Source organism: Bufo bufo, chromosome 6, assembly GCF_905171765.1.
Source record: "Bufo bufo chromosome 6, aBufBuf1.1, whole genome shotgun sequence".
NCBI lineage: Eukaryota > Metazoa > Chordata > Amphibia > Anura > Bufonidae > Bufo > Bufo bufo.
The window spans coordinates 386,964,678-386,988,769 of NC_053394.1; the positions used below are offsets into that span (position 1 = coordinate 386,964,678).

Genomic DNA, 24,092 nt, shown 5'->3' on the forward strand with positions numbered 1-24,092 from the left:
TAAAGCGAGATGTTTTGCATATTTTGTTTCTGTTTTTTATCATTTGCAGATGATTAAAGGGGTTCTCCAAGATTTTCCTCAGCATAGGTCTTCAATAGGAGATCAGCAGAGGTCCGTTCCCTGCACCCCCACCAATCAGCTGTCTGAGGAAGCCTCAGTGCTCACCGGAGCTCCAGTTAATACAAAGCCTCCTCACAGCTTACCGGGCACAGCGCCGTCTGTTGAATAGTAGCTGTGCTTGGCATTGCAGCTCAGACCCATTCACTCGAATAGGACTAATCTGTGCCTAGGCCATATGACCAATGAACGTCACATTGCATGGCCAGGAAGAGGCCTAAGAGCGCGTAGAGCACAGTGTCCTCTCCTCTCCACCGACAAGGCTGCCGATCTGATATTAATGACCTCTCCTGAGGATGGACTATATACATCATATACATACTGTATATCACCTATAACGCTGTCACATTTCCATCCATATTTAATTTGAATCTGTGAATATAACGCTGAAAAAACTGACAGAAGAGAAAACCTAAAAATGTAACATAAAATTGGAGTAGAATCTTAGAGACCTCTCTGCGTTACTTAGTGGTCACTACTCACCTGGGCGGTTATCTGTAGGAATGTACTCTGTACTCTGCTCATCACCCCTCACATATGTCTCTGTAGGACTAATATTGTTCAGATCTTCACCCGGATTCACAAGCTGTGAAAGAAATATTGTAGAAGTCATCAGACGGTTGGAGAAGTCGTGTAGAAGGATTTATATGACCTGAAAAGATTACCAAAAGTGACCGGACAGCAGGAGTTATCTGACCCAAATATCTGCAGGTCTCCTGTATACAGTGGGGAACAGAAGTATTTGTTTTCCCACTTAGAAATCATGGGGCGGTCTGAAATTCATATTGTAGGTGCATTCCCACTCTGAGAGACAGAATAAAATAAAAAATAAAAAAAAATTCAGGAATTCACATTTTATGATTTTTAAATAATTTGTCTTGCACTGCTGAACATAAGTATTTGAACACCTGGCAATCAGCAAGAATTCTGGCTCTCAAAGACCTGTTACTGTGCCTTAAAAAAGTCCACCTCTACTCCACTTATTAATCTAACAGTAGCACCTGTCTGAGCTCTTTAAAGACCCCTGTCTACCGCACAGATGCCAACTACTACCATGGGCAAGACCAAAGAGCTGTCAAAAGACACCAGAGACCTCCACAAGGCTGGAAAGGGCTACAGGGCAATTGCCAAGCAGCTTGGTGATAATGGATCAACTGTTGGAGCAATTGTTAGAAAACGGAAGAGGCTAAAGACGACTGTCAGTCTCCCTTGGACTGGGGCTCCATGCAAGATCTCACCTCGTGGGGTATCACTGATAAGAAAGATGAGGAATCAGCCCAGAACTACAAGGGAGGAGCTGGTCAATGCCATGAAGAGAGCTGGGGCCACAGTTTCAAAGGTCACTGTGGGTAGAACACTACGCCGTCATGGTTTCAAATCATGCATTGCATGGAAGGTTCCCCTGCTCAAGTCATCACATGTCCAGGCCGGTCTGAAGTTTGCCAATGACCACATGGATGATCCAAAGGAGGCATGGGAGAAAGTCATGTGGTCAGATGAGACCAAGGTAGAAATCTTTGGTCTAAACTTCACTCGTCGTGTTTGGAGGAAAAAGAAGGATGAGTTGCATCCCAAGAACACCATCCCTACTGTGAAGTATGGGGGTGGTAACATCATGCTTTGGGGGTGATTTTCTGCGAAGGGACAGGACGACTGCACTCTATTAAGGAGAGGATGAATGGGACCATTTATTGTGAGATTTTGAGCAACAACCTCCTTCCCTCAGTCAGCGCCTTGAAGATGGGTCGCGGCTGGGTCTTCCAACATGACAATGACCCGAAGCACACAGCCAGGATAACCAAGGAATGGCTCCGTAAGAAGCATATCAAGGTTCTGAAGTGACCTAGCCAGTCTCCAGACCTAAATCCAATAGAACATCTTTGGGGGGAGCTGAAACTCAGTGTTGCTCAGCGACAGCCTCGAAACCTGACAGATCTAGAAAGATCTGTTTGGAGGAGTGGGCCAAAATCCCTGTTGCAGTGTGTGCAAACCTGGTCAAGAACTTACAGGAAACGTTTGATCTCTGTAATTGCAAACAAAGGCTTCTGTACCAAATATCAACACTGATTTTCTCAGGTGTTCAAATACTTATGTGCAGCAGTGCAAGACAAATACATTCTTTAAAGATCATAGAATGTGATTTCCAATTTTTTTTTTGTTATACAAATTCTGTCTCTCATGGTGGGAATGCACCTACAATGTGAATTTCAGACCCCTCCATGATTTTTAAGTGGAAGAACTTGCAAAATCGCTGGGTGTTCAAATACTTTTGTTCCTCACTGTAAATCCAATCTGATTGCTTCGTTATTCCAACCAGTTTGCAAAGCAGGGAGAGTAGCCCTTATTTTCCATCCCTAACATTACATTGTTTGTGCACCTGTTGCCCTTGCTGGCCATCCCAGGGCTGTGAAGCCGGTAAGCCAAAGTTCTTTCGGTCCATGGCTTGTTTACCTCCTCGGAATGGGCATAATCATCTGCTCTGCTGCAGCCAATGACTGGATTCAGGGGTAACATGTCCACAAGATACACATCACCACTGAAGCCAGTCATTGGCTGCAGTAAATCAGGTGACCATGGCTGTGTCGGCGAGGAAGCAAACAACATTTACTGGAAGATGGACATAATGGAGCCAGTGTGCATAACCGAAGCTAAGGGTAGCAGGTACATATGACTCTTTCCATAGTAGAGGCTGCGGATGTGAAAAGTTACTTATTCCTGAACAAACCCTTTAATGCTGTCTTCCTGTTCTGTCTACCAGTTTTGGGATGACTGCAGGCATGAAGATACTGTACCTAGTATTCGGGACAGCGGAGAACACAGGGGAGGTGAAAACTGATTATCTATCACCACTAGAACACCCTGCTTATAACTGTATATAGTATAAGGACAGGAGACGTGAGAACTGATAATCTATCATCACTAGAACACCCTGCTCATCACCGATTATAGTGTAAGGACAAAGTGGATTAACTAGAGTTCTAAGGGCCCCAGGGCAAACTGTTGTGCCACTCTTGTGCAACCACAAAAGATCTGCAGCAGTTCACAGAGATTGTCATCTTAAAAGTCTGTACAGGCAGAAAATTGTGAGACGCTACAGACAACATGTACCGTATATGGTCAGCTATAATCCTGCCATCTCCACCTTTCTCATTATATAAGGATAAAACATATAATACTGGTGGATAAAACAAGACTGAAGACAAGATCTTCACTGCCTTCTACAGATCATAGGGGACATTTTATGAGACCTTATCTCCAGCTACCTGATCATCCTGTGGGAAATTGCGATGTTCTTCTAAACCATCCTGCAGAAGAAGAGGACTGGGACATCTCTCCGGTGTTCGTCTCTCTTCCTTAACTGTAGGAAACACATCCAATGACTGAATTCATTCCTTACATACAGATAATGAGAGGACATGAGGATTTAGTCATGTCTATTACCTGGTGATGTGAGAGGGCGGTGATCCTCCATCAGGATGACCTTATATCCATCTACCTGATCATCCTGTGGGACATAGTAATGTTCTTCTGAATTATCCTGTGGAAGAAGAGGACTGGGACATCTCTCCGGTGTTCTTCTCTCTTCCTTAACTGTAGGAAACACATCCAGTGACTGAATTAATTCCATCCATACAGATAATGAGAGGACGTGTGTATTTAGTCATGTCTATTACCTGGTGATGTGAGGGGCCGGTGATCATCCATCATGACGTCCTTGTACAGATCTTTGTGTTCTTCTAAATACTCCCACTCCTCCATTGAGAAATAGACGGCGACATCCTGACACCTTATAGGAACCTGACAACACAATGATACAGTCATCACCCAGATCCCTTCATAGCGTTCCTGTATAATGTCCCAGCATTCCCAGCAGTGTCACCTCTCCAGTCAGCAGCTCAATCATCTTGTTGGTAAGTTCTAGGATCATCTCTCTATTGATTTCCTCATGTATCAGGGGGTGAGGTGGAGGCCCCATGATAGGGCTCAGAGTTCTTCCATATCCTTCAGACACAGGGGCCTGACAGCGCTCACTAGAGGTCTTCTTCACTACTGTGTAGTCCTGGTTATGGAGAGACACAGTAATAACTATCACTCCATACATCTCCAGAGTCACTCACCTCTTCAGTCATGTCCATCTGTTAGTAACAGATAAGATGATGTAATGTGACATCATCAGAACCTCTCACCTCTCCAGTAAGCCGGAAGAGGATCTCTAGGGTGAGATTTATTATACTCTCTGCCATCTTGTCCCTGTCCATCCTTGATGGGTCAATCAGGAGAATGGTCTTATATAGAAGATATCCACTGAGCGGATCCTATATTGTAGGAACCTGAATGGAAAGAAAATGAGAAGATGTTAACTGAAAATACCATGTACAATACCATTACTGGAGATAATAAGAGAAGACATCGGAGGAGACAAAGTGTAGATGTTGTGTTCTCTCTTTTTATAGTGATCGAAACGTGTGAGGTCAAGGCAATTTCATGGTATGTCACACCTTCACATGACCCTACAGCCAATAGAAAACGTCATCAGTAATGCCAGTATGAACCACGTGACCGCTGTAGACCATCCTAGGCCTCAATGGTCAGGTGATATACATACCACCATCGGAGCTCCAACTAATACTGTCGCTGGAGTGATGTAAACAGACTGAAGGAGACCACAGGAGCCTCAGTGATGGAGCAGTGGAGGATTCTACAGGTCCTATGCTATCCGGGTAATTGTAAAATGCTGCAGAATATGTTGGCGATACATAAAATAGAATTTAGATTTACCGGTAAATAGTTTTCCCAAGAGTCCGACATGACAGCACACATGGAGCATGTCCATATATACCTCTAAAGGGACAGAGGAAGAACAGAGGTTAAAAGCCCCTCCCTCCCCTTCAACACCAGTGTTTTTAAATCATCACATCGGTCAAGCAACATATATACATATATCTACACAAATTCCTAAAGTAATAAACCATATATTTTAGGGAAGGATAAGTAGGCTGCTGTCATGTTGGACTCCTGGAAAACTATTTACCGGTAAGTCTAAATTCTACTTTCCAGGATGTCCTCCATGACAGCACACATGGAGCAATACCAGATAAACTAGGGAGGGACCACAGCCTGTAGGACTTTACGTCCAAAGGCTAGGTCTCTAAAAGCAGATCAGTCTAGTCTGTAGAAAGTTTGCAAACTAGACCAGGTAGCTGCCCTGCAGATTTGTTCCAGTGAGGCATTAGCTCTTTCCGCCCAAGAAGAAGCCACTGCTTGAGTAGAATGGGCTGTGACTTTGAATAGGCAGTCTTTATTCTGGGAAGTATAAGCTTGCTGGATTGTTGATTTACTCCATCTTGCAATAGTGAATTTTGAAGCTTGTTTTCCCTTATTCTTCCCTGCGATTGTACAAATAAAGCTGAATCTTTCCTGAAGGGGTGAGTGACTTCTAAATATTGTATTACTGAATGACGAACATCTAGAGTATGAAAACGTTATTTCACATTCTACGGATCTGTACAAAAACGACTTTTGGCATAAAGGCAGGGTCCAATTTTAAGATTACTCTGTCTTCCAGAATCCTCATATATATGGTTCTCCTGAAGAAAAAGCCTGTATCTCTCCTACTCTCCTTGCCGATGTTACGGCCACTAGAAATACTCTTTTGAAAGAGAGCATTTTTATTTCACAGTTTTCTAAAGGTTCTAAAGGAGGATTACATAGGTGCTCCAATACTAGTGACAAGTCCCAAGGAGGGACTGACTTTCTTACCAGAGGCCGGATTCTGGAGATGGCAGGAGAAAATGTTTTTATCCAATTGTGCCTTGCTAGAGGGAAGTCAAGAAACCAACTCATAGCTGAAATCTGAACTTTTAGAGTACTGGGCCTGAGACCCATGTCAAAACCTTCCTGCTGAAATTCTAGAATGTCCTGAATAGAAGGGGAAACTGACTCTTTGTGAAGAGAAACAAACCAAGAACGGAATTTCTTTCAAATCTTACCGTAGATGGCAGAAGTAACCATTTTGTCACTTTGTAGCATGGTTGTTATAACTCTCTCTGACAGGCCCCTGGCTCGTAGTATCTGTTCTTCAGAATCCATGCTGCCAGCTTCAACCTGTGCACTTGTGGATGCCAAAGAGGCCCCTGAGACAATAGGTCGTCTTCTGGGGGCGGAAAAAGGGTTCCTCCAATGCCAAGTTCTTTAGAATTGGGAGCCAGCTTTGTTTCGGCCAATATGGAGCTATTAGGACCATAGTTACTCGTTCTGACCTCAGCTTTTTCAGGATTGGCCCAATTAGAGGAAAAGGTAGGAAGGCATAGGCCAGATCCATATCCCAACTCTGAGACAAAGCATCTACTGCCACTGGTCTGTCCCACAGATTTAGTAAGAAGAAAAAGGGAAGACGAGAATTTTTTCTTGTGGCAAAAAGGTCCAATTAATGAGTCCCCCATTTCTTCAAAGTACAGTTGTGTTCAAAATAATAGCAGTGTGTTTAAAAAAAATTAACAAAGCTCAAAATCCTTCTAATAACTTCTATTTCTATGCACAGAAATGCATTGGGAACACTAAACATTATATTCCAAATCAAAACATGAAGAAAAATATATCAAATTTGTGTTGTTCCTCTAAAAAGATTGAAGAAAAGTGAATATTAGACTGTTCAAAAAAATAGCAGTGTTTGAATTCTTCTTTACAAACTCAATCATTCACTATATAAACTGAAAAATGTTTGAAGATTTTGCTTTCCTTTGAATCACTTAACACATATTTAGTTGTATAACCACTGTTTATGAGAACTGCTGTACATCTGTGTTGCATGGAGTCAACCAACTTCTGGCAACTGTGAACAGGTACTCCAGCCCAGGATGATTGGACTACATTCCACAGTTCTTCTCAGTGTACTGTGGCTTGAATTCAGTGGTTGGGGGTCATCTGACAAAATGTCTCCGGTCACTAGATCTTACTTTAATCAGTCCACAAAATGTCTCTTTAGGCCAGTCAATGTGCTCTTTGGCAAATTGTAACCTCTTCATCACGTTTTTTTTTTCCAACAGTGGGACTTTGTGGGGGCTTCTTGCAGATAGCTCGGCTTCACATAGGCGTCTTCTAATTGTAACAGTACTCACAGGTAACTTTAGACCTTCTTTGATCTTCCTGGTCCTTGCCATTTTGGCTACTCTTCTATCCATTCTAATGGTATTTTTTCTGCTTTCTTCCACGTACTTCAGGTTTTGGTTGCCATTTTAAAGCATTTGCGATCATTTTAGCTGAGCCGGCTATCATTTTCTGCACTTCTTTATATGTTTTCCCATCTCCAATCAACTTTTTAATCAAGGTATGCTGTTCTTCTGAACAATGTCTGGAACGACCCATTTTCCTCAGAATTTCAGAGAGAAATGCACTGTAACCAGCATGTACAACATTTGCTGCCTTCCTTCCTTAAATAAGGGCAATAATTGCCATCTGTTTTTCAAAGAATGAATGACCTCACTCATTTAACTACACACTGCTATTATTTTGAACATGCCCCTTTCAATAAGTGATTGAATTACAGAAAATCAGCAGCATGCATGTCACGACTGTTGGGTTTCTATTACTCTACTACACCTGCTAGTAAATTATTTGTCATGTAGAAATTTCTACCAAAAACAGTGATTGATCAGGCTAGTGATGCCTGACTGCTATTATTTTGAACACAACTGTATATGAAATACATCTTTTTTGAGACACCACTCCCCTAGACGTATAGAATGTCTGCTTAGAAATATGCGGTCACATTTTTCTCTCCTTTCAGGTGGATTGCTGAGACTGACCGTAATTTTTTCTCTGCCCAGCTGAATATCCGGTCTGATAAATGTTGAAGGGGCGGAAATCTTGACTCCCCTTGATGTTTCAGGAATGATACTGTTGAAATGTTGTCTAAGAGAACCCGCACATGTAGATTCTCCGCTTTTGGAAAGTTTCCAAGACTGCTCTAAACTCCCTGAAGTTTGAGGACCTGTGAGAGAGATTGCGACCCCAGGGACCCTGAAAGTATAAGTCCTGCACCTGGGCTCCCCAGCCCGACTTGCTGGCATCCGTTGTTACTAGAATCTGAGGTTCTAAAGTCCATGGAATTCCCAATGATAAGTTCTCTGGAGTCTTTCATGGTGGATAGACCCGTCTTACTGACTTTGGAATGCGGATCTTCTGATCCAAAGAATTTAGATCTCGGTTCCAACAAGTCAGAACTGTTTTCTGCAAAGGTCTTGAATGGAATTGACTCCAGGGGACTGTGGCGATGCAAGACGTCATTAACCTCAGGATTTTCATGGCTGTTCTTATAGACCAGACTTCTTTCCTTTGGAATAAGGAAATCTTCTGGTGCATCTTTGCCTGTTTCTCTACCGGCAGGAATAAATGTTGTTTTTCCGAGTCCAATAGAGTGCCTAAGAAAATCTTCCACGTTTTTTAAATAAGGTTTGGTTTTTCTAGGTTTATGATCCATCCCAAGCGGGAGAGACTCGTCAAGGTGAATTCCAGCTGTCTCATTAGAATGGTGGCAGATGGAGCTGTCAATAGGAAGTCGTCCAGATAAAGGTATAATTATTATACCCTCTTCTTTCCTCAACCAGGACACGACTTCTGCTACTATTTTTGAAAAGATTCTCGGTGCTGAGGATAGGCCGAAGGGTAGACACTGGAACTGGAAATGTTGAATGGATGAATCCTTCAGAACCGCAAATCTCAAATATTTTTGATGCTCTGGAAATATTGGGACATGATAATAAGCATCTTGGAAGTCCACTGTGCACATTACCGCTCCTGGACAAATCAACTGAATCGCAGATTTTATTGATTCCATTTTGAATCTTCGATATTTCACCCACTATTTCAGTATTTTTAAGTTTAGAATGGATCGAGTAATGTCCCAGACCAATTTGTTCTGGAGGTACTGGCTTGATGGATTGTAGACTCAATAGTTTTTCCAAATCTGACATTATTGTAGAATTTCTGTTCTGGTTGAGCGAAATGTGTCACAACAAATTTCCTTGGGGGACTCAGGATATAAAAATTCTATTCTGTATCCTTTATCTATTGTTTTTAAAATCCAAGTATTGTGAGTAATCTCTTCCCACTGTGGAAGGAAGGTTTTCAGTCTTCCTCCCACTGGAAGAATGTCATTGTTTTTGTGGTGTAGTATTGGATTAAAGGAGGAACCCTCCGCCCTTACCTCCCTTTGGGTAACTCCACCTTCCTGATTTACCTTTGCCTCTGTAAGACTGAGACGTATATAGGGGTCCTGGCTTCCGAAAGGACTGGGACTTTTTTTATTTTTGTCCCCCTGGAAACCCTCTCTTTTTGTCTGCAGCCTTTTCCAAAATAGAATACAGAACAGGGCCAAAAACATAAGTACCAGATAATGGGATAGTACAAAGCTTACTTTTGACGGAATGTCCCCAGACCAAGTTTTAAGCTACAATGCTCGTAGAGGCATGTGAAAAGGGAACTTCCCCTGGCAGCAAATCTAAGAGATTTAGCCAAAGCATCAGAGACAAACGCAGTTGCCATTTTTAAGAGTGGAATGGACTCCAGAAATTCTTCCCTGGAGGTTTTCATCTTTAGATGGTTCTCTAGTTGGGAGATCCATAAAAATAACGATCAAGACAGTGAAGTAGCGGCAATATTTGTATTGATCAATGCAGAAGATACCTCCCAGGATGCCCACAGTGTCTCATCCCTCTCCTCCCCCTCCCTGACGGCCGAGCGAAGTCTCGCGCGAGCATCGGACGTCACTGGGCTCGGTGCATGCCCAGTGACGACGATGAAGCTCCTGCCCTCAGTCTCCAGCAAATCGCACTGGCGCAGCCCTCAGTGGGTACTGCGTCTGCGCGAGACTTCGCTCGGCCGTCAGGGAGGGGGAGGAGAGGGATGAGACGCTGTGGGCGGTTAGGGATTCTGGAGGAAGGCGTTCTGGGCACTGTAAGAGGGGCGTTACTGGGCACACAAAGGGGAACATAACGCCCCTCTGGGCACCTTCAGGGTTTTATAAAAGTTGTTTTTCTGCAAAACTGCTGGACAGATTACAATATAGAACAGCACAGCCGATTCAAGGTAAGCTGTGGAGCATGACTGGTTTAAAATCTGAATTTGTGTTATACGAGGTGACAGAATCCCTTTAAAGAGGGACCTGAGATATTGTGCCCTGATTCCCAACCTCTTGAGCCTTCACAGTCTCAAGAAGAGGACGGTGGTGAACGGCAATCATTCGTTCACGAGGTGGATGATGAGACACAGTTGTCAATCACTGAGGTTGTGGTTAGGTCAAGTTAAGAGGATGAGCAGAGTGAGGAAGTGGAGGTGGTTGACGATGAGGTCAATGACCCAACATGGGAAGGTGAAAAGCTGAGCGAGGACAGCAGTACAGAGGGGGAGGGATCCGCAGCACCGCAACAGGCTGGAAGAGGCAGTGGGGTTGCAAAAGGGAGAAGTCGGCCCACACCAAACAGGCCCACAACTGTTACACCGAGCACCCCCATGCGTAAATCTACCTTGCCAAGGGGTAGGTGTCCCGCAGTATGGCGCTTTTTTGAGGAAAGTGAAGATGACAAAAAAGAGTGGTAGTGCCGTAGCAAAATGAGCCAGGGAGTGAACACTTGCAACCTCACCACCACCAGCATGAGCCGCCACATGGCATCCAAGCACCCTAACAAGTGGGCCGAACGCCTGGGTCCACAATCTGGGTCTACGGGTCATACCACTGCCTCCTCTTCCCCTGTGTTACGCACTGCTGGCCAATCCCCTGTCGAAGGCGCAAGCCCGGATGCCCCTCGCCCTGCACCTTCGCATGAACCATCAGCAACAACATCCACTTCCCTGTCCCAGCACAGCGTCCAAATGTCCATAACACAGTCATTTGAGCGCAAGCGCAAATACCCACCCACAGGTCATATCACTAAATGCGCAACTTTTGAAATTACTGGCCCTTGAAATGTTGCCATTTAGGCTTGTGGACACTGAGGCCTTCCGTAGCCTGATGTCGGCGGCCGTCCCTCGGTATGCAGTCCCCAGCCGCCACTATTTTTCACGGTGAGCCGTGCCTGCCTTACACCAGCATGTGTCCCAGAACATCACCCGTGCCCTGACCAACGCAGTTACTGGGAAGGTCCACTTAACCACGGACACATGGACAAGTGCTGGTGGCCAGAGACGCTACATTTCAATGACCGCACACTGTGTGAATGTTGTGGAGGCCGGGAGTGAGTCGTACCCTGGGATGGCACAGGTGCTACCGACGCCAAGCATTGCGGGCCCTACTTCCATCAGGGTCTCCGCCAGCAGCTATATTACTGGCTCCAACCCCCACTTCTCCTTCTCCGCCGCCTCCTCCTCCACTTCAACCTCCAGCAGCAGTCACCAGTTGGTAGCTGGAAGCAGTGTAGCACTGCTGTGGGTAAGCGTCAACAGGCCGTGCTGAAGCTGATCTGCTTAGGGGACAAACAGCACACCACCGCAGAGCTTTGGCAGGGTATAAGGGACCAAACCGAGCTTTACTCGCCACTAAACCTACAACCAGGCATGGTTGTGACCGACAATGGCGGTAACTTGGTGGCGGCTTTGGAGCTCGGCAACCTGACACACACACCCATTCCTAGCCCATGTCTTAAACTTAGTGGTTCAGCAGTTTATCAAAACCTACCCCAATTTGCCAGAGCTACTAGTGAAGGCACGCCACGTGTGTGTCCAGTCCACAGCTTCAGCCGGTCTGTCAACGCTGCAGCGCGCTTGCGGCTTCCAACTCACTGACTGTTGTGCGACGTGAGCACGCGCTGGAACTCTACATTCTACATGTTGGCCAGGCTTTGTGAGCAGCAGATGGCAGTTGTGGAATACCAGCTGAAACATGGTCGTTGCCTTTCGAGTCAACTGCCACTATTCACAAGCGAGGAGTGGGCATTGATGGCAAACCTCTGTGAGGTTTTAAAAAATGTTGATGAATCCACACAGATGGTTAGTGGTGATAACGCTATTATCAGCGTAACCATCCCACTGCTGTGTCTACTCAAACGATCGCTGATCACAATTAAGGACAACTCTCTGAATGTGGCAGACGAGGAAATGGGGGAGGACATTACACAGGGTGATAGCCAGACCACCCTCAGTTCATCTTCTCAGCGCAAATTGGACAATGAAGAGGAGGAGGAGCTGGAGACAGCTGCCTCTGCTACAGAGGGTAATACCCATGGAACTTTAATTCCATCTGTTCAGCATGGATGGGCAGAAGAGGAGGATGAGGAGATGGAGAGTCATCCTGATGTCTACATCTACGTCTTGCCTGTTGGTACTCTGGCACACATGGCTGACTTCATGTTAGGCAGCCTTTCCAGCGACCCTCGTGTTATACGCGTTTTAGAAAACATGGATTACTGGGTGTTCACCCTTCTTGACCTCCGCTACAAAGAGAACTTCTCATCTCTCTTTCCTATGGTGGAGAGGATGAGCAAAATGGTGCAATACCAGAAGATCCTTGTTGTGAGTTTGCTCCAAAATTTTCCATCTGACAACGCTGGCGGCAGAGTCCGTACTTACTTAGGAAACCGAGGAGGGGAGACAAGAGGAACACACAGCAGTTCAAACAGAGGCAGGGCAACACTCTCCAAGGCATGGGAAACTTTCATGACACCCCGCCAGCAACCTCACCCTGAAGCGCGACCTAGTGGTACAAGGAGGGAAAGGTTTTGGAAGATGGTGAAGGAATACATAGCAGACTGTGTCAGCGTCCTCAGTGCCTTACAACTACTGGGTGTCCAAGCTGGACACGTGGCACGAACTTGCGCTCTACGCCTTGGAGGTGCTGGCCTGCCCTGCCGCCAACATTTTGTCTAAGTGTGTTTTTAGTGCTGCTGGTGGCATCATAACAGATAAGCATATCCGCTTAATAGAAGTTTGGGAACCGCGCTGCTTGAGACTATGTTCTCCGGTTCACCGGTGAATGAAGCAGGGCACCAGCCTCTATCCTCTTCACCTAAAGGATCCGATCTTCCACAGACCGCCTCCTCTACAGGGTTAAGAAGATTGGCAAAATAGTGAAGCACCCTCTTACAAGTTGGTTTAAAAGGTTTTATTCTACTCACAAGAGTTGGTAGACAAAAAGGCATATAACACAGTTAAAACCGTCACGTTCCTGCCCGACCCGGGTTTCGCTCTCTGGCTTCCTTAGGGGCGACAACTGCACATGTCCACAGTGGGGCCCTTTAAATAGCCCAGCTTCTCAAATTACAAGAGCCGATGTTTGTCCAGATCATATTCAAATATTACTTATACAAGCAACAGTTTCAAATCATACAAACTACAAAAATGCAAACAGTAATCTTCCTATACATTCGGAAAGAAATTCTCTTCCTATTGCAAACACTTATTTACTGTACTTCCCCTTTCGGGTTACCGCAGTTCTATTTCACAGATAGACTTCATTGATCATACTACTAAACATTTCTATCCCGTGACATATCACCTAAAATCATCACTTTCCCTTCGATTTGTGCAGCCTATATCTCAAATCCCTAAAGCTTTCCACATTTACCTATGTCGTTCATAATGCGGTCGCCTCATGGTCACGTCATTCAGGTGCTCTCAACCTCCCCTCCTCCCCATGACGCCCACATCACATGGCACAACCGCCCATTGACGTAGCTCAAAAGGTCCTCAAGAAGGAAGGTAAAGAGCTCACTAAATAGCGTCACCCGTAGGAATGGTTTACACTATGCATGGTTTTAAATCAAATTCTATGTTCAAACCACCTGGCTGCAGGGTCCCTAGCTGGTAGATCCACTCTACTTCTTTTCTATTAATTTGTGCCAGCGAGTCCCCCCCTCGCCAGTGTGGCTTGACGACTTCTACTCCGGCAAACTTCAAGCCCCGCGGATTTTTCCCATGCATGAGCTTGAAGTGAGCCGATACACTATGGGTCATCAGGCCTTTCCTGATGTTCCGTAGGTGTTCTTGAATCCTTATTTTCAGCTTCCTCACCGTCCTGCCAACGTACTGGAGCCCACAGGGGCACTCCAGCACGTATATAATACCCTCATTCTCACATGAGCAGTTTCCTTTTATACGGAACTCCCCTCCATTCTTTTTGGATATCATACAGTTAATATTTCTTAATCGTCCTTTTGTATTACGATTCTTGCACCCCGCGCAGAACCCACACCATGTGAATTTTCCTCCTTCCTTATTTAGCTTTACACCCACTGGAGGGATGGCACGGTGTACAAGCTTTGTTCTAATGCTAGCCGCTTTCCTAAAAATGAAGGAGGGATTGTCAGGTATGACTTTTCCTAGTATTGGGTCATTCTTTAATATACCCCAGTTCTTTTTCACCACTTTTTTGATGTTATCAGACATCGAGCAATATTTTGTCACAAAGGAGAACCTATAGTCCCTTTCATTCTTTTTTTCTTTTTCTTTCATACATTCGTTTTCTTTATTTTTTTCCTCCTCTACAGTTTGTATACACATATCCAGATTTGCCTCATCATAGCCCCTTTCAAGGAATCTGTCTTTTAACACCTTACATTGTGTCCTATAGTCTTCCACTACTGTGCAATTCCGGGCCATCCTATTAAACTGTCCTTTCGGTATGTTTTTGAGCCATGGCCCGTAATGGCAACTCTTCATGTCGATATATGAGTTTACATCTGTCTCTTTAAAGCAGCGGTGGGGAACCATTTTGCTGCCAAGGGCCATTTGGATATTTGTAACATCATTCGGGGGCCATACAAAATTCTCAATAAAAATTTTTTACTGCTGTATTTGGTCAAACATATAATTGACTTAGGGATAAGTTACAGAAATTGCACTTCAATTAAAATAATCTAGAGGGCTGTATTTTTGCAGCACAAAATAGCGCCTGCACTATATATATATACAGTATATTACATACAACACAGGCGCCATATTGACCACACATAGCAGTCTAATTTTTAAGTTCAGAATGTTACTTATTTGACATTAATGGCAGGAAGCTAAACCCAGGGGGTCCAGAGAGGGGTTCACCCAGCTTTCACTCTCCCTGCCTCTTTCTTCGCAACTGTCCCTGCCTTTGTCCCTTTCTCAGCAAAATATCTGCCCCCACCTCCATCAGCCTGAAATCAGCCTCCTATCAGACCCCCCAGGCCTACATCAGCCTCAGATCAGACTCCCATCAGACCTCTAAGCCTCAGATTAGACCCCAATCAGACCCTTCCTAGCTTCAGATCAGACTCCCATCAGACCCCCAGCCTCAGACCAGACCCGGATCAGACGCCCAGCCTCAGATCAGCCCCCATCAGACCCCCCAGGGTCAGATCAGCCCCTATAAGACCCCCCAGCCTCAGATCAGACCTTCATAATACCCTCCCTAGCCTCAGATCAGCCCCCATCAGCCCCCCTAGTCTCAGATCAGACCCCTATCAAACCCCAGCCTCAGATCAGACACCCCCAGCCTCAGATCAGACCCTCCCAAGCCTCAGATCAGACCCCCATCAGACCCTCCCCACCCTCCTTTAGCCTCAGATCAGCCCCAATCAGACATCAGATCAGATACTGTATTTAAGATAAACAAATAAACTTACCTCTCCAGCTCCGTACGGCGCTGCCTCTTGGCAGATTCACTTACCCTCCCTGTTCTTCTTCCTGCCGCACTATATTGTCACCTCACACCGCACAGCGTCAGGTCATAGTGCACGTCTACGTGCACTGCGTCCTGACGCTGGATGTGTCAGGACACTAGGGTTGTTGCGGGTATCGAAATTTCGATACCCAATCGATACTTTTGTCCCGGTATCGATACGATACCGGGATTTCCATTTTTTCGATACTGGGCTGCGCTTCTGCGCAGTCTAGTATCTCTGAACATGAGCGCGCTGCTATCGGCGCGCTCATGTTCTCTCTCAGCAGCACGGGGAGAAGGAAGCTGTCCTCCCTCCCCCCTGTGCTGCTGCCGCTGCCACCAATGAGAAGAGAGGGGCGGAGGAGGGGCGGCAATGAGAAGAGAGGGGCGGAGGAGGGGCGGCAATGAGAAGAGAGGGGGTGGAGGAGGGGCGGCAATGAGAAGAGAGGGGCGGAGGAGGGGCGGGCGCACTGCGCCACCAATGATAGGATTACTATCGGAGCGATGGGAGGAGACATCAGCTTCACTAGTGGGCGTTCCTTTTCCCTGCGCTGCGATTGGACAGCGCTACAGCCAGGGAGAAGGAACGCCCACTAGTGAAGCTGATGTCTCCTCCCATCGCTCCGATAGTAATCAGCAGCATGTGGAGCAGGAGAGGAGACAGTAATGGGGCACTGCGGGCGAACGGAGCGGCGCCCAGGACTAAATGGTGAGTGCTGAGACATCGCTGGGCGCCGCTCTGTGTGGCCTAATAGTGAAAGTCTGGACTCATATACAGTAGTCAGTCTTTAACACATACAGGAGGCGGGTGCCGGCAGCAGAATCGCATTGCCGGCACCCTGCCCCTGACAGGGAGCTGCGATCAGCGGCAGTTAACTGCCGCTGATCTGCTAGTACCCGCCTCCTGTATAAAGGGGTAAAATCATTGGTGGTGCAGTGTGCCCCCCCCCTCAATCCCCCCATCCCATTAAAATCATTGGTGGCACAGTGCGCCGGCCCCTCTCAACCCTCCAGTATTAAAATCATTGGTGGCAGTGGCCACAGGGACCTCTCCACTCCCCCTCATTGGTGGTGCAGTGGCAGCTTCTGATCGGAGCCCTAGCTGTGTAAGCCTGGGGCTCCGATCGGTTACCATGGCAGCCAGGACGCTACAGAAGCCCTGGTTGCCATGGTAACATCCCTGATGCTGTGTGCACAAAGCACAGAGCAGCAGGGACAGTGTGGAGTCCTATTCACCCTGATAGAGATCTATCAGGGTGAATAGGAAAAGGGATGAAAGATCCCAGGTTCTAGCCCCTAAGGGGGGAAATAGTTATTAAATAAAAAGTGAAAAAAAAAAAACCCACTAAAATATGAAGTATAAATCACCCCCCTTTTCCCAATTTCACATATAAAATATATAAATAAACATATTACATCGCCACGTCAGAAAAGTCCAAACTATTAAAATATAAAAAAAAAATCTAGGTGGTGAATGCCGGAACAGAAAAAATAAAATAAAAACTGCGCGATTCGCCATTTTTAAAAATGAGGAATGCACGTGGCTTTTTTTGTTTATTTTTTTCGCGTGGTATCGAATGGTATCGAGTATCGCAATACTTTTTCATGGTATCGAAACCGAATCAAAAATTTGGTATCGCAACAACTCTACAGGACACAGTGTGGGGCTGAAAGAAGACCAGGGAAGGTGAGGACAGCCAGTGCAGTGCTGTTCTCACCTTCCTGTGCCTCCCGTATGCTAATGACCGCTTCCATAATGGAAGGGGTCATAAGCATTTTCACATTATGTTCTGGCAGGGGGCCGGGGGCCACATGAAATGATACCGTGGGCCGCATACGGCCCTCGGGCCGGAGGTTCCCCACCCCTGCTTTAAAGTATGAGCTGGTTTTAAATCGGCCATCCTCTATCTGTGTGGGTTCTGCGCGGGGTGCAAGAATCGTAATACAAAAGGACGATTAAGAAATATTAACTGTATGATATCCAAAAAGAATGGAGGGGAGTTCCGTATAAAAGGAAACTGCTCATGTGAGAATGAGGGTATTATATACGTGCTGGAGTGCCCCTGTGGGCTCCAGTACGTTGGCAGGACGGTGAGGAAGCTGAAAATAAGGATTCAAGAACACCTACGGAACATCAGGAAAGGCCTGATGACCCATAGTGTATCGGCTCACTTCAAGCTCATGCATGGGAAAAATCCGCGGGGCTTGAAGTTTGCCGGAGTAGAAGTCGTCAAGCCACACTGGCGAGGGGGGGACTCGCTGGCACAAATTAATAGAAAAGAAGTAGAGTGGATCTACCAGCTAGGGACCCTGCAGCCAGGTGGTTTGAACATAGAATTTGATTTAAAACCATGCATAGTGTAAACCATTCCTACGGGTGACGCTATTTAGTGAGCTCTTTACCTTCCTTCTTGAGGACCTTTTGAGCTACGTCAATGGGCGGTTGTGCCATGTGATGTGGGCGTCATGGGGAGGAGGGGAGGTTGAGAGCACCTGAATGACGTGACCATGAGGCGACAGCATTATGAACGACATAGGTAAATGTGGAAAGCTTTAGGGATTTGAGATATAGGCTGCACAAATCGAAGGGAAAGTGATGATTTTAGGTGATATGTCACGGGATAGAAATCTTTAGTAGTATGATCAATGAAGTCTATCTGTGAAATAGAACTGCGGTAACCTGAAAGGGGAAGTACAGTAAATAAGTGTTTGCAATAGGAAGAGAATTTCTTTCCGAATGTATAGGAAGATTACTGTTTGCATTTTTGTAGTTTGTATGATTTGAAACTGTTGCTTGTATAAGTAATATTTGAATATGATCTGGACAAACATCGGCTCTTGTAATTTGAGAAGCTGGGCTATTTAAAGGGCCCCACTGTGGACATGCGCAGTTGTCGCCCCTGAGGAAGCCAGAGAGCGAAACCCGGGTCGGGCAGGAACGTGACGGTTTTAACTGTGTTATATGCCTTTTTGTCTACCAACTCTTGTGAGTAGAATAAAACCTTTTAAACCAACTTGTAAGAGGGTGCTTCACTATTTTGCCAATCTTCTTAACCCTGTAGAGGCGGTGGTCTGTGGAAGATCGGATCCTTTAGGTGAAGAGGATAGAGGCTGGTGCCCTGCTTCATTCACCGGTGAACCGGAGAACATAGTCTCAAGCAGCGCGGTTCCCAAACTTCTATTACCTGATTATTTAGTGTGAACTACCTACCACACTACATCGGAACCAGCAGCGCAAGTAACTGTCTGTGTTGGGACACAGGACTGACTTTTATATTTTATTTTAAAGCATATCCGCTTGTCCACTGGCAATGCTGACAGGTTGACTCAGATAAAAATGAACAAGGCCTGGATTGCCCCTGACTTCTCTACCCCACCAGAGGAAAGCGGCTGAACATAAAGGCAATTTCAATTTATCCTTTATAATGTACTCAATCCACAAAAAAAAAAAAAAAAGAGTATATGGTTGAATCTTATTTTCTCCTCCTCCTCATGCAGATTGTATATATTCCCTCCACTCTAATTTTTTTAATGGGGTCAGTTTATGAATAGGCCCTCGCCCCTAATGTTTTAGAGGGTCAGCTCAGCAGCAGGCCCGCAACTCAATGTGAATGAGGCCCTCCTTTATGTGTAACAAAGGGTGTATTGGAGTGCCGGTTCCTTGTAATTTTTGGCAGCCCTTTCACTTAGTGCATAGGCTTTATGAGTGTAGAAGTCCCACTACCTGAACAATTGTACCACAATGTGAATGAGGCCCTCCTTTATGTGATATACCGGTTGTATCAGAGTGCTTCTTCCTTGTAATTTTTGGCAGCACTTGCACTTTATATAGAAGTAAATATACAGGAAAGAATGTTTCCTAACAATTTATCCTGTAAAATAGATTTTTTAAGGGGTTTTGTGAGTATTATTGTCAGTCTGTAAAAGTGGCGTACTACTCAGACAACATGGTTCCCAGCAGAGACCTGGGAGTCCAAGATGCATCCAGGCATCCTTCCCATGGTGTTCCCGATCCATTTTGGTGGTGTTTCTGTCACTTTATGACCTTTTCCAATGGACCAGACACCCTCCCCTCTTCAGAGCAGGGGTACCTGGTTGTCTCCCATTGACTTCCATTATACTCAGCCGAGCACACGAATATAGCAATGTGTTCGGGCCGAACAGCCGAATACTTTGGTGCTCAATCATCGCTGTTCCTCTCACCTGGCCGGGGCGTGTCCTCCTCTTCCTCTGAGAATCCCTCACCAGGGAGCATCCGGGGATTTTATTTCTACCACCAAGTGCAGGAGTCATGCACCAGGCTGTGCTTCAAAAGGAAGTAAAGGACCTGTGATGATGTCATGACCATGTGACCATGTGTGGGAGGAGTCAGGCTCAAGGCAGTGCTACAGGAGGAAGGAAAGGACTTCTGATTATGTCATGACCATGTGATCATGTGTGGGAGGAGTCATGCACCAGGCTGTGCTTCAAAAGGAAGTAAAGGACCTGTGATGATGTCATGACCATGTGACCATGTGTGGGAGGAGTCAGGCTCAAGGCAGTGCTACAGGAGGAAGGTACAGGACCTGTGATGATGTCATGACCATGTGATCATGTATGGGATGAGTCATGGAGATCACATGACCAGGTTTATCTGCTCTGTGTGTGCAGGGCTCTTCTGTGCAGTTTGTAATTCCAGTGTGTATGTAGCAGAGCTGTATGTGTGTGATGTGTAAGTAGTTGGGCAGTGCTATATGTGTGTAATGGCTGTGTAGCTGAGCTGTATGTATTTGCAAGCAAGCCATTTATGTGTAATATGCCTTTCCCTAGAGTTGTATGGGTGTGTGCAGCAGAGCTGTGTATGTGTAATGTTCAGTTACTACAGCGGAGTCTTTGTCATGTCCATGCAGCAGAGCTGTGTATGTGTAATGTTCAGTTACTACAGCAGAGTCTTTGTCATGTCCATGTAGCAGAGCCGGCGATGTAATCTGCTGGTATCGGGGCTCTGTGTGTGCTCAGGAGATGTTTAGGGGTAACTCTATCGCCCGGATATCACCCCAATGTCAGACCCACCTCCAGGACCCGCAGCTGTCTCTAACCCAGAGCTCACACAGTGAAGGAGAGCGCACCGTGCAGGCCCGGCCGCCCTCCATTCATCTGATATGTGTGTGAGAGGGGCGAGAGCTTGTGGTGTCCTAGAAGAGAGCGGCTGCATCGTGAGGGAAGATATAGTGGAGAGCGGTAGAGGAGTCACAGAGCGTTCCAGACGTCGGTGTTCCTACGAGGGAGCTCTAGTGTATGGACTGGGGGGGGGGGGGGCACTGTATATTTCACTTAAAGGCAGGGATCTCAAGTCTCCCGGACGTTCAGGGAGTCTCCCGCTATTAGATAGCGGCTCCCTGACACCCGCATGTGAGACAATATATCCCGGAAAGGTTTATCTCAGTCAGATAGCAGAGCAGAGAGATAAGAGAAGTGACAGAGTTCAGATTACAGGTTGAATTAACCCTTTAGGGTCAAATTGGCTTCTCAAGGAGATATATATGTTAAAGGCATCTCTTCTGTCTCATTCAGTAGCTATAGAACTATTACGAGAGATGTCTTTTTTTGAAAATACATTTACACATTTAACCCTCCATTTTAATTATATTATTTACCCCAGTGTTAAATTCACACCCCCTGGATGCTTTAATCATATATATAAATATGATAATTTGGGGCAGGGTAATGAGCCCAGTCCTCCACACTATAGAGCAGTGTGCAGATACTGCATATGTTTGGAAAATGTAATAAAAAGTTTGTGGAAAAAAAATAAAAATGAAAACCTCCCTGAAATGAGTTTTTGCAGGTTGGGATGTCTGTAAAGGGGTTCTGCAGGTGTTTTCTACTGATCTGTCCTCTGCATAGATCATCAGCATCTGATCGGCGGGGGCCTACACTCAGGACCTCCACCGATCAGCTGTTTGAGAAGGCAGCAGTTGGGGGCATCTACTGGGGGCCTATATACTGGCATACATTATTCGGGTTCTATAGGGAAGGGGGGAGAGGATATCTATTTAGGGCACTCTATGGGGATGGGGGCAGGGGCACTATGGAGAGGTGTGGGAGATAAGCACTATGGGGGCATCTACTGGGGGACATTATATAGGGGCATTATATAATGGCACACATTATTCGGGTTCTATAGGGAAGGGGGGAGAGGATATCTATTTAGGGCACTCTATGGGGATGGGGGTAGAAGCACTATAGGAGCAGCTACTTGGGGCACTATATAGGAGTATTTTATAGTGGCACAAATTATGGGGGCACAATGGGGACCTGAGCTCAATTGGGGGCACTAAGAGTTTTTTTTTTGTACTGGCCAAAAGTAGGGGGCATTGGCACACATTATGGGGTGCACTATGGGGACATTGTCTCTACTACAGGCACTAAGAGGATATATTTTTTTTTACTGCCACACAACAGGCCATTATTTGTACTGGCACACATTATAAGGGGTACTTTTTGTACTGGCGCACATTATAAGGGGTACTTTTTGTACTGGCGCACATTATAAGGGGTATTTTTGTACTGGCACACATTATAAGGGGTACTTTTGTACTGGCACACATTATTAGGGGTACTTTTTGTACTGGCACACATTATAAGGGGTGCTTTTGTACTGGCACACATTATAAGGGGTATTTTTTTACTGGCACACATTATAAGGGGTATTTTTTTACTGGCACACATTATAAGGGGTATTTTTGTACTGGCGCACATTATAAGGGGTATTTTTTGTACTGGCACTCATAAGGGGTACTTTTTGTACTGGTTCACATTATAAGGGGTACTTTTTGTACTGGCGCACATTATAAGGGGTACTTTTTGTACTGGCACACATTATAAGGGGGTACTTTTGTACTGGCACACATTATAAGGGGGTCCTTTTTTACTGGCACACATTATAAGGGGTATTTTTGTACTGGCACTCATTATAAGGGATACTTTTTGTACTGGTGCACATTATAAGGGGTACTTTTTGTACTGGTGCACATTATAAGGGGTACTTTTTGTACTGGCGCACATTATAAGGCCTCATGCACACGACCGTATTTTGTTTCCGTGTCCGATCCGTTTTTTTTGCGGATAGGATGCGGACCCATTCATTTCAATGGGTCCGCAAAAAACGCGGAGAGCACACCGTGTGCTGTCCGCATCAGTATGTCCGTTCCGTTGCTCCGCAAAAAAATTTGTGCATGTCCTATTTTTTTCTAGTTTGCGGACAAGGATAGGCATTATTACAATGGATCCGCCAAAAAAACGGATCCGCTAAAAAAACGGATGCCATACGGAACGTCATCCGTTTTTCTTGCGGATCTGCAATTTGCGGACCGCAAAACACATACAGTCCTGTGCATGAGGCCTAAGGGGTACTTTTTGTACTGGCACACATTATAAGTGGGTATTTTTGTACTGGCGCACATTATAAGTGGGTATTTTTGTACTGGCGCACATTATAAGTGGGTATTTTTTTACTGGCACACATTATAAGTGGGTATTTTTGTAGTGGCGCACATTATAAGGGGTATTTTTGTACTGCCACACATTATTAGGGGTACTTTTTGTACTGGCACACATTACAAAGAGAATTATTACTACCGGGGGCATTATGGTGAGCTTTAGTACAACTGGGAGACTATGGGAAACATGAAAACTAGGGGAGCATTATTATGTCTGGGGCACAATGGGGACATTATTACTGTTGGGGGCACTAGTACTACTAAGTGCACTCTGGCAGATAATTATTTCTATTGGTGGGACATTTGGGAGCACTAGTACTGTGGGGGGCACCCTGGCACAGTATCAGCTTACCAACATTATTTAGGCGGACATTATGTTTACTTTTGCTTCAGTTGTGTTTCCTTGTGTCTTCCTTTTTTTTTGTCTGACAGGGGAAAAAAAGGAAGGTTAATGAAAAGTGTAATTTTATTGCACCAAGGTCTTGTAGAAAAAATCGGACGCGGACACGGATGACATACCAGTTGTGCATCCGTTTTTTTTGACGGACCCATCGACTTGAAAAAAAGCGTATCCTATATTTTGAGCCTCCTCCTTCAAACCGTCAGCATTTGATCAATATTTGTAAGGCAAAAACAGAAGTGGGTCCAAAACAGAGAAGACACATGAAGGAAGTATTGTAACAAATGAGATAGGGGGCGGCACCACTAGCAGCGGCTAGGCGCACTAAGATCCAGTGCTGTACGTGGCTGGAGAGGACACACACAAACGGCGGTGCTCAGCTATGCAGGTGCGATGGAAGTTGAAGGTAATATAGAACGGAAGAAAGTAGCGGCACTCACCAGTGTGTAGTCAAAAAAGATATGCAGCACAT

The 24,092-nt window shown here is 45.6% G+C and overlaps 2 protein-coding genes, 1 long non-coding RNA gene and 1 pseudogene across 3 annotated transcripts in view; all 4 read right to left on the reverse strand.

The window, feature by feature from the left end:
- Positions 1–24,092, reverse strand: part of LOC121003515 — a gene marked incomplete at its 5' end in the record, with an annotated part of 1,598,977 nt that overhangs the window by 1,469,814 nt on the left and 105,071 nt on the right.
- The window catches only part of LOC121003545, a 114,014-nt pseudogene that overhangs the window by 23,879 nt on the left and 66,043 nt on the right, over positions 1–24,092 (reverse strand).
- On the reverse strand, positions 422–3,844 carry LOC121003549 (neurofilament heavy polypeptide-like). Its single transcript, XM_040435452.1, has 4 exons — positions 3,792–3,844; positions 3,559–3,708; positions 3,381–3,475; positions 422–703 (listed from the first exon to the last, which is right to left on the reverse strand). The coding sequence occupies exons 1-4, from the start codon at positions 3,823–3,825 to the stop codon at positions 593–595; spliced, it is 390 nt and encodes a 129-aa protein (XP_040291386.1). The 5' UTR covers positions 3,826–3,844; the 3' UTR covers positions 422–592.
- On the reverse strand, positions 3,882–4,358 carry LOC121003567. Its single transcript, XR_005779508.1, has 3 exons — positions 4,305–4,358; positions 3,998–4,177; positions 3,882–3,915 (listed from the first exon to the last, which is right to left on the reverse strand). It is a non-coding gene; the product is annotated as an uncharacterized LOC121003567 (long non-coding RNA).

Excerpts from the sequence above, each read along its gene's own strand:
- LOC121003549 (XM_040435452.1), bottom strand. The coding sequence starts at position 3,825 with ATGATGGATGATCACCGGCCCCTCACATCACCAG. Across the intron at positions 3,709-3,791 it reads CCGGCCCCTCACATCACCAG|TTAAGGAAGAGAGAAGAACA; the intron begins GTAATAGACATG and ends TGTTTCCTACAG. Across the intron at positions 3,476-3,558 it reads CCGCCCTCTCACATCACCAG|TTAAGGAAGAGAGACGAACA; the intron begins GTAATAGACATG and ends TGTTTCCTACAG.